Below are 11,070 nucleotides of genomic sequence, written 5' to 3' on the forward strand. Positions count from 1 at the left end.
TATTATCCAAAAGTCTAGGTCAACTCAGTAATTAATGAGATTGACAAATAAAGGTGTAAAAATAACATTTATATTGAACGGTTTATGTATATAACTATTATCGAAGCAAGACAGTGTTCCTTTTCTTTGATTACATGACAATGATTTTTAAAATTGTGGTATTTTTATTTAAATTTTTTGAGCCAGCAATTATTATTACAGTCTACTTGAAAACAATTCTCAAGCAGGGAGATGATGAAAATCTGATTATCAGAAATTGGTTTAGAAGGGAAACCTTGTTTATTCTGGCCTATTTGTAATAATTAGCAGCTCAGGTCATGAGAAAAATCAGTAATCAAAGCATAAAGGATGCTATTTCAAACATTCCACAAAGAAAGAAGAAAGAATCAAACCTGCTGCAAAACAATGAAATGTTCTGACTAATGGAATAATGGGTGATGGAACAGGTAGAAATCTGAAAATGCGACAGAAAAGCAGACCTCTTCTTAGAACTAGACGCAGAGTTTGTGCTGACTCCAGGAGGCATGTCGCTATAAAAAGAGTCGGCCTCTCCAGGCTTTTTTACATAATCTCCCTGGGGTATTTGTCTAAAGTATAATAAACATCGTAGAGTCAGAAAACATGACGGGCAAGCACGCACACAAACATGCACAAGTATTAGTTTAAAAGAAAGAGGCAAGGACAGTGATCCTTGAGGAAACCTGCTGACCATACACGAACACAATAAGCCTATTAATAAACAATTCCACCATCTGAGAGAAAACTCCTGCATGCTTCTGATATGTGCAGAAAAGTGGATTATGTGGTTTAGGTAAGGGAAATCAAGGAACATTTCACTGATAAGCTCTGATTGCAATTTTCAAAGTGAGTGATTTGTGGTTCTTGGGGCATTGGATAACCAAGTTAAGACATTTCAAACGGCTCATTGCACTGGCTGTGAAAAGCATCCCCAGGTGCAGTACAAGTGCTGCAGCCTGAGCTGAATGCAAGCCTGCATCAAAAAGGAGTTCAGGAAAAGTGAATACTATTTTCCTTCTGAGACAGATGCTTTCCATTTCATTTTTGTGATCATTACTGAATTCCACCATAGCAACCTGTTGAGTTGTTTAAACCTCAGGAAAAAAACCTCCGGTTTATTAACAATTTCCTTGTGCAGGGGAACTAAGGCCAGGGTCAGAGGTTCTCAGCTACTCCTGATTACCACAGTAGACTCAATCTGCCAAGACACACAAAAATAATGCCACACGTATCTGACAATAGTTTACACTTTTCCAATATAAGAAGCTCAGTTATGCTGTATAAAACTATCTATGCATTAGAAAGTCCTAATCAAGTTATTCAGCTTCTTTGCAAATGGGAATTCATTGCCAGCAGAAAAAGTGCCATGCAAATATTCCAGTTACAGTTCCACCAAGTTGAAAAATTATACCTAGTACAAGTAGCTGCTTTGAAAGTTGGCTATATCATAATACCAGCAACTTAATTATCTATGCAGCCTTACACTGTCCAAGGTCTTTTTGCTTCAGTCCACCCCTATTAAGATGTGTGTGTACCAGAAGGTTGATTCACATTCAGATTGTGTCCAGCTGCAGACCTGAACTGGGCTTTCTTCATTCCGTATCTGAATTTCTAATACTCCTGAAGTATTTAAAATATGTAATTATATGGCACATAAATCATTAGTGTAACACAGTAGTTCCACACGATTTCTTTTAGCATCTCGCAAGTCTCCATTCCTCAACCAGGACATTGGTGTATTTGGAGTTGACTCAGTGTGGGCAGCTCTGCTCTCCAGGCTTCCTCCAGCAAACTGCCCTCTCTGTCAGAAATAAATCACTTCCCCATGCAGCTGTGCCCTTTAAGCCACACTATCCCAGTTCCCAGAATCCTTGCTAATTTGCTCTTTTTATTACTTTCAGTTTACTCATTTCAGTTGCTTAGTACTACCAAATATCATTCCTCATGCAATGGTCAAAAATACCATAAGGGCTTGTTTTTATCTTTATAGGAGTAAACGTAAACAGTTTTTAAAAACTACTCTCTGGACACCCTGATGGATGTCTGGGTTTTTTCCATTTCAGGAGCACTCCTTGTGCATATCCAAAATTATTCTATTTAGAAGTCAGCCTAAGAACTTCATTTTCTGCATGAAGGAGATTTAGTTGCTAAATATGTCCATCATCTTCAAAAGCCTCAGCTTACGCTGGTTTCCACTCCACATATGCCCACAGACACAGCTGCAGACTGACTGCATACTCACAGCTCTCTGCCCATTTACTAACTTCTGGAGATGAGGCAATGTGAAAAAGTTAGATTCTCTATTATCCCAATGCAAACACGGAAAAAGCTGGTCTCTTTCCGTATTTGGAGGTTTTGGCTGCTCTGCCCTCAGCCAACACCGATACATCCACACTAGAGTGACTTGATGGCCAAGTTTACCTGCACTTACAGGTATAGCGCATGCCACTGGGCAGCACCAAACCCAGAAATTCTGCCTTCCTTGTGCCAGGTGACATTTCCTACCCATCAACCTCTCCACAGGCCTTGACCCAATAGGTTTACCTTTTTCCTGTTACTGTTCCTGCCACCTATTTGACCTTGTAGTACTCAACCAGCACTTGGCAGAGCTTTTCTGCTTTTTGCAGGTATTTTTAGCCTGGCAGAGAAAGCACTACACAGGTAGTGGAAATGGAGAACAGCACAACAGGTAGCAGGAACAAACAAAGCAGCAGCTTGGACCAGGAAGCAGCAATACAGGCACAAAACAGGGGAATTTGAGAAACCCTCTTATCTGGGGGGGACTGTGAGAGGAAGGAGCCAACTCCTTCCCAGAAGACCCATCTGCCAGGCAGCTGACTGATCAAAGAAAGGTGGTCTTCCAGGACCCAAACCCCAGTCACAAGGAACTGTTTGGTTTTTGGCCACAAGCTTGAAAGGGTGAAAGCTCAGCCCTGTACTGAAGACAGTACTATGCTTTAGCTACAAATCAATCAAGCAGGGTGGCAGGAAAGAATGGGCTCTTCATTTGCACAGCAATTTCACTGCATTGTATTTTTAACAGCAAAGAAATTCCAGGAATGAATTTGTCTCAAAAGGCTCCTGAACATCATGTTAATATGAATTATTCAATCCTCAGCCTCACAAGAACACTTTCATCTCTAACAGCAGATTTTCAGTCTCTCTTATAGGAAATATTCTCCTGTTTTCCTAAAAAAACAGTCTATTTCAGAATTAAACATTATTTTTGCTACTGAGTCTGGTGAAATAAGGATTTCAAGCAACACATTTATAGAATATATACCAGTTTCATATATTCAAGCAAACATTCTTTAAAATGTGATAATTCATCACTGTATTTTCTGTACAGAAAATATAGTGATCTCTATATTTTCTTTATAGCATGTAAATGAGAGAGAAGAAAAGCTCTTTTCAGAACTTTCTGAGACACATTCCGTTACTTTTATCACATACCTCTGTCTTCTGTAGTTTCTTTCCATAGAAAGAGAAAAGAAAGAAAGAATGAGTTATCAGTATGCAGCTATACATTGTCAGTAAGAGGAAAAATTAAAGAGAAAAGCAATGTATGCAGAATTAAATTTTTGTTCAAAATATTTTTACATAAAACACTTCTGAAACAAACATGCTCACAAACATACTAAATCATAATAAACAAGGAAAATATATTCCTGTTGATAGCTAAAGTCAGTGCCGAATTAGAGGTGCAGTTCATGACGAGTTTAAATCTATTCACTGTGAAGCTGAGTGAAAAGTGCACTCTTGCCCTCCACCTCCAAGAACTAATCCCTCAAAATGAGCCCTTAACTTTTGAAGTTTTACTCAAAGTAGAAGTCCAGATTTTCAGACACTGCCAGATATACAAGGACAGCATAACCTACCTTTTTACTATCCTAATCTTCTTTTAAAAAAAAAACAAAAAAACACAAAACTTGTTTCGTTACGAATTTCTGAGCCTACCTCAGTCTAATCAACCAGCAGGGGATGTGCCAGTTCTTTATGCCAAACTGCTGGGGTCATGTCCCAGCTACAGCACTGCCCTGACACCACAGAACCTGCCCTGCCCTCCAAGCACACCAAGGACCCTTGGAGGAAGGACTTCAAGAAGCAGTCTCGCCCAAACACAGGTGACAAAGTAAGTAACTTGAATATTTATTTTTTTTTTAAGCATGCAAAAAACTAAAACCCTCTGCTTTTAGAAATTCACAAAAGGAGAGAAAAACTTTAAACGATCAGTCAGGCTAAAATAATCCATTTTGCCTTTCAGTGAGTGGAACACTGACAGCTCTACACCAGGAGAGAACTTACACCTTATCTGCAAATTACAGCTCGCTCTTTCTTACTGAAAAACATGCTTGAATTAATTTCAGGTTAAGCTGACTGAATATAAACATCTAAGGAAGCCTATGGTTAAATGCTTTATTGACTGACTGAAGACTAATCTTGCTAAATTTACTTCATCATTAGGAAATATTTGTAATTGAATCAGACTGTATTTTTGTATTTCCTTTACTAGATACAGTAAAATCATAATCTGATCATCTACCAAAAGAAAAAAAAAGAAAGAAAAAAAGAAAATAACTAACTAACTAAGAAATAAATTTCAAACCTGGATCAAGCCCTCCAAAACCACATACACATGAAACAACTGCTTGAAAAGTGCTAATACTATAAACATGTTAATGTACAAATATAATCCATTTTGGATTTTTTAGATTATGTTTGAATTGTTCTTTTTATAACATAATCAGCCATCAGATAAAATAAACATATTTTAACTGTATTAAGAACAACACAATTTACTTACTTGTAACCCCAACCAGTCATTCCTAAAACGAGAGCCAACACTAAAATGGTGCCAGCAATAGCCCCTATTATTATATTTGTGCTAACAACACCTGGAAACACAAGAAAGGGTTTTAGGACAAAAATATACAAAAAGAGTAAATACACTGTCTTTCAAAAACCTGCTTGGACAACTTGCACCAGGCTGATTAATTGCAACCAGTGACATAATCATGAAGTATAGCATGGACATAAAAAGATCATTTGTAAATCAAGCTTTGACCTCTGCATCCATTTCCCTCAACTGAACACTTGCTACATTGGAAAGTTGTGCCAGGTATGCCAATATAATGTTATCAACATTAAACTGCTGTAGCTTACATCCTTATAACCTGCCTGGAAAATACACACTTACATGGGAATAAAAGTGGCTTTATTGTTTGTTTTTGCTCAAATCCCTTCCATAGCTAAATAAACTAATGAAGAAAATACATTCTGGAAAATGGTAAAACTATCACCGCTCCCCCAAGGATTTATAATGAAAAACATTTACAGGCTCATTTTTCCACAATATATCTTTCTCTTGCATACAAGCCTAAAGATCAATAAAAACATTTACTCAAAAAAATGTAAAAGGCTAAAATTTCTATGTCAATATACTGCAACTTGGCTCTACAAATAAAAAATCATGTAAGCAATACTACCTTTTCATCTAGATATGACAATTCCTAGTAACTCTTTTCTTGTCCTAATCTATCAACATACCGAATAAGGCCACTCAGATGACTGGGACAAGCAAGGTATAACCAGACACACTGGTACCAGTCCCACGAGGTGCACTGAGTGTTTGTCAGTGGCAACGCTCATATCCAGTCCCAGGTCTGAGACCTCATTCACAGACATCAAGTGCTTCTGCTGTGCAGGGAAGGGAATGAGGCTCCGAATGGTGCATCATGTTGTATACTAACCAAAAGAGTAGGAGATCTAGTTTTGCTTAATGAACCTTCCTCAAAACCAAGCTTTTCCAGTTATCAGTAAAAATTATAAAAACATACCTTTATTGATGGCATCTTTATCAAAAAACATATAATCTTTCATGCGAGAACTGCAGTCATCTCCTCCCCAGAATCGGTCACAGACACACTTTATATCATTGCTACAAACCTGCAGACAAAAGTGTAGCTCAGAATAAAATCATAAAATTATTACATATTCCTGTAATTAATACCTACAGTATAGATAGTCATACAGCACTGATTTTGACTGCCTGCAAAATTTTGCAAAACATTTTTAATATACAGCAATTTTTATTTTATAAGTTATATGTAAATGTATTAAATGTATATATGTCAGATGTATTAAGTACCTTAATATAATTTATTGTAATATATACTTAATAGAGCCATTTATAATTGCTTTGGGAGACTCTTAACCTTAATGATTTTATTTTTTCAAAATATGAAGTGGTTAATTTCAGATACAAAGGGAGATTTAATGCAGTGTAAAAGACAAAAGATGTTATGAGGGAACAACTCCTTTGATCTCAGCTCAGCTGTAGGGACCTGGAAACTGTTTCAAACTGTGAGAGGGACAAAGGGTCTTGCTAGGGCCACAGCAAAGCCATAGGCTGTGCACCAAGAGGAGAAGCTGCCACTTGCCAAGGGTCGACTCACTGTCCTCTCCTCTACAGCAAAGTAACTCTCAGCCAAGAAAATCCTTTATGAACCTTCTTGGCTGCTGACATAATACAGAGGGAATTAAAAAGAGCATCTGGAAGAACAGAGAGTCAAGTTTCTCAATTCTTAAACCTTTATATTCTCCAGTGCATTGTCTGAGGAAGTAACAAGTTAGCAGAAGTGATAGCAAAAGATCTGATTGATAAATTTTTTACAAAACTATTACATACTCACTGTGACTCATCGTTTAAGATGTATTGAGTGGTATGTATTACGTTTATTTATGTGCCTCCTCCCCCTTTCCTCTTCAAAAGCTTCTCCAGCGTAAAGACTTCTAAAGCCACACTGCTGGCTTCCTAAAAGGTCTAGCTAGTCCTACACAAAGCCACTAAACAAAGTCAGATACTCAGCAAAAACAGAAAAAAGGATTAAAGAGCACAAGAACATACACCATGTCCTGAACAAATTTGGCTGTCTGTGGTGCCTGGGCAGGTACTGAAGTTGAAGGCCTCGGTGGGGAGGCAGCGATGATCAAGGCACACCATGTTCGGTCCGCATGGCGTCCCGTTCTCCACATAGCCCAGGTCTGTTTCCTCATCAAGCTTCACATGGCCACCACTGCAAGACAACCAAGACAACCCCAGAGATGTTTGTTATGATTAGATGGCACTGCTTGAGAAACTGGGCTCTAGGCTGCTGCCTTCTTTTCTGTCTGCATTATATAATGCCCAAGACCAGGAAAGAGTAATTATTGGCTTGTTTATCTCACTAGCCCTAATGTGAAACAAACCAAAACACAGTATATCTACATCAAACAAATGTAATGGTGAAAACAAAGACCACTTTTCCTGTGTAAGAGCTAGCATAAAACATCGAGTTTACTTGTGTAGGACTTTTGCTTCATCTTACAGTTTTGTGAAGCTATGAGAACACACCAGGTCTGTAATTGGGATTCAGCTAACATATGGCAACATATTAAGCTGCCAGTTAGTTTTGGCAGTGCAGGCATATGCCTAAGTATTTTGAGTACATTAAGTACCTCACGAACATTAAAGAACATAAAAGGCCAGAGAAGAGCATTACGTTTCTACAGTTAAAATTAACTGCTATACAGAGGGGACTGCAAAACAGCTGCACTCACCACATGCAGTTAAGTTCCTGCAGCTTAACATAGGTTGAGCTAGAATAATAGTTAAGTGTTAATAGGAAAAAAATGTTAATAGAAACAGTTGTTCTCCACTTAGGAATGAGAAAGCTGCTTTGCCATGCACGAAGGATATTGATTGCCTCTGTTCTGTTTTCAGGATTTTCAATTACCTGCAATTGTAGACTTTCCCAAACTGTAAGATTGATGATGTGATTTCACCATCAAGTTCTCCAAGTCTGGGCACACTGGATATATTGGAGCACAGAAGGTATCCACAGAGCACATCCCTGCATTGAGAGAATAAACAGATACTAACTAAAAAGAAAATTTAGTGAAAATGGGCAATAAAAAAAAATGTTGTTTTCTTTACTTGCTTTGTAACATGTTTGTTATTCCTTGCTTTTCTCCTACTAATAGTAACTCCCATAAATAATACCTTGTTTCCCAAGAAAATTATTCTCCTCAGAGCTTGGACTGGGAAAAGAGTCTTTTTTAAGATGTATTATCAAAAATGCTCTGTGTGATAGAAAGCAGGGAGCTGTCACAAACAAACTACATCAAATTGATTTATTATTCTATTACGACACAAAAACTGGCCTGTAAAGGAGAAGCAGTAGATACTGGCTTTAAACAAATTCTCATACAACACATATGTTAGGAAACTACAGACACCACGCTTAATTCAACTGTTGAAGGGACTTCACAACTCATGTGCAGAGACTTCTGCACTGTCTGGCCTCTCCTGTATTACCGACTATTTTTTACTGATAAGGTTATCAATTCTGCACATAAAAAGGGGGAAAGGACATTAGTTCACCTGTAGGCAGGACTAGAATTCAAATGGCACTGACAGAATGGAGAACTCATCTGAAAAACCAGTTTGATGAGGACTGGCAAAAGGTTCAGAAATAGGCAGAAATAATTGACTGCATAAATACAGAATGTGAAACAATGGTTTAGGCAGCAACTTGCAGGAAAAGATGTGCAGGGTTACAACACAATGAAAACTGAACACGACTTAGCAATGCAACAGCACAGCAATGGCATTCCTCTCCCTCCAGAATTTCCCGCACTAAGGTCTGCAGAAGAAGGCCAGGAGAAGTTTGTTCTGTACAGAGGCCTTATGAGCTTCTTCATGCCAGCTAAAGAACTGGATCAGGGATAAAAATCTCACCAGTTTTTTCCTAAATGGATCAACTTACTGTTTATTGCACTGTATCCAAGAGTCCTTGTCTCTTCCACAGTTTCCTTTCTCAGTCCCTTCAATATTCAGCTTCTCATAGCAGTACCTGTCAGCAGCTGTCACTTCTAAAACCAGAAAAAATCTCTTCTAAGATCATGAAAAGCCAGGTCCTACGACATGGCAATGCATAATCATAGCAAGCAGAGCTTCCCAATCTGTGAACTGCAGTACCAATGGTCTGTGGTGGCCTGTGAAACTCTGCACAGTGCTCTCAATGAAAAGTTTTACGTTGGCACCACAGGGCTGTTTAAAGATTTTGTTCAGACTGACCAGAGTTTATTGGTCCAAAATACCCAGAAACCACTGAAATAAATCAATAAATATGAGTATAGGCTCCCTAGATTGTTATGAATGAGAAATTAAACCTAAGACTTCAGAATAATCACCGTAAGTTAACCAACACTAGAGAAAGAGCTGGAAAAGAGGATGGAAAGACAAAATAAGGGAAAAGGGACGGGGACACAAAGTCCTAGCGTTTTTTAATAGTTCTGAATATGTCTCTTCCATAATTTTTCTCAGATAAGATAATCTTTAAAACCACATGAACGACAACCAACTTGAAAACAACAACATTGACTCACTTTCACCCCAGATATATTTACACTGCCGGTCCCTGGTTTTACATCTCCCTCCAAAACAAATACCCTAGAAAGAAAGAAAAGATACAGAAAAAGTTTTAAACAATGTGATTTACCAAAATATGTATTTGTTTAATGTACAGAATTTTCACATGCTTTCTATTGAGTCAACTAATAAGTGATTTGACTTTCTGCTCATTTAAATGCTTAGCTCCAAAATATAACTAGCAGTCAAAACTCAGGAATGTCAGCAGAACTGTCCCAGGTGACTTTCAAAGATCTTAAACTAAAATCTATAAAAAGCAACCTATAAAAGCAGAAAGCATGTAAAACAAATAGACATGCTAATTACCTGCTTGTTATCACATGAATATCCATCCATTTTATGAATATTGGGAGAACACTACAGAAAGAGAAAATAACAAATAGATTGTAAATCAGATAAGCATGGAAGCAATGCATGGAACAAATGTCATATGGAAAAGTATTTCAGTATCATGCTGGTTTTTTCAGTATTAGAAGGTTTAATACTATTTTCATACACCTTTCTATACAAAACAGTAACATTCATAATGATTGAAAGACTATAGGTGGTTTTTTTGTCTCCTGGATATAAGATATAAAAATCACCTGACTGGAGTTTCCTGTGCAGTTCTCTGCAATATCACAATCATTCACTGCTTCTCGGCACAAAACTCCTTTTGGTTCAAACTGGGGGAAAAAAAAAAAGAGGACAGAAAATTAGTCTCTTGATTTCTCCTTATTTTGCCTTAAATGCAATGCCTTCTTAAGAGTTTTAACTCAAATTTAAAAATGGGAAATTTTCATGCACTGACTGAAGCAGGAAGGCCTTCTTTTCCTGGTGGAGATACTGCACCTGTCATTTGCTCTCTCTGAGGCATCCCCTCCTAAGGACATCAAGTGTTCGGCCAAGCAGGATAAGTGCTCTCCTAGGACACAGGATCCCTGGCATTTATCAAACCAATACTGCAGTGGCTTGCAGTATTATCTTGACCAGGTCACCGTGACTTTTTTCTAACTACTTGACTTCTTTATAAAACAGGGAGAGTGATCCTGGATGAAGAACACTGCAAAGCCCTAGATATAAACACTACAGGTATTACAATGCTCCACTGTAGAACAGAAACTATTAATAAATGTACTGAATTCCATACAGCTTGACAACATTGTCTAAGTGACCAGATATTTAACAACAAAAAATGTATCAGTGATAACACAGGCATTTTGGTTAAAGACTTCTGTGCTAACTCTCAAGACCTAAAAGCAGGAAGACATCCCATTAGTGGCAATTATTAGTGCAGACCCCTTATTTTCCCTGAGAGGTTTCATAAGTCTGTGATAGCCAGTTCATTCCGAAGCTCTGTGGCTTTTTTTCTGGATCTACATGCACATACTTTTTTTGGGGGACAACTGCTAGCTCCACAGCTGATGTGAACAGGCACGCATCAGCAGAAGATCTAGACTCTAGTACTTTCTCAGCCTTCAGCTTATCTTTTCCCTACCAGTCTCTGGCAAAATGCAGACAGACAGAATGTTGTCAGAGATACTGGAGATGCTGGGATGTACGCCCACCATGGTTTGCTTGCAATCTCCTCCTTCATTCCT

At 38.0% G+C, this 11,070-nt stretch overlaps 1 protein-coding gene across 1 annotated transcript in view; it reads right to left on the reverse strand.

Annotated features, from left to right (window-relative positions):
* Window positions 1-11,070, reverse strand: part of ADAM22 (ADAM metallopeptidase domain 22) — a 111,264-nt gene that overhangs the window by 17,495 nt on the left and 82,699 nt on the right. The window contains exons 17-26 of the mRNA XM_010190458.1: window positions 10,075-10,155; window positions 9,797-9,847; window positions 9,448-9,511; window positions 8,826-8,931; window positions 7,794-7,910; window positions 6,926-7,094; window positions 5,856-5,964; window positions 4,823-4,913; window positions 3,472-3,489; window positions 393-587 (exon numbers count right to left, since the gene is read on the reverse strand). Of these exons, the coding sequence (XP_010188760.1) occupies window positions 393-587; window positions 3,472-3,489; window positions 4,823-4,913; window positions 5,856-5,964; window positions 6,926-7,094; window positions 7,794-7,910; window positions 8,826-8,931; window positions 9,448-9,511; window positions 9,797-9,847; window positions 10,075-10,155 (1,001 nt within the window). The remainder of the gene's footprint in view (window positions 1-392; window positions 588-3,471; window positions 3,490-4,822; window positions 4,914-5,855; window positions 5,965-6,925; window positions 7,095-7,793; window positions 7,911-8,825; window positions 8,932-9,447; window positions 9,512-9,796; window positions 9,848-10,074; window positions 10,156-11,070) is intronic.

Source organism: Mesitornis unicolor, unplaced genomic scaffold (genome assembly GCF_000695765.1).
Source record: "Mesitornis unicolor isolate BGI_N332 unplaced genomic scaffold, ASM69576v1 scaffold11688, whole genome shotgun sequence".
Taxonomy (NCBI): Eukaryota; Metazoa; Chordata; class Aves; order Mesitornithiformes; family Mesitornithidae; genus Mesitornis; species Mesitornis unicolor.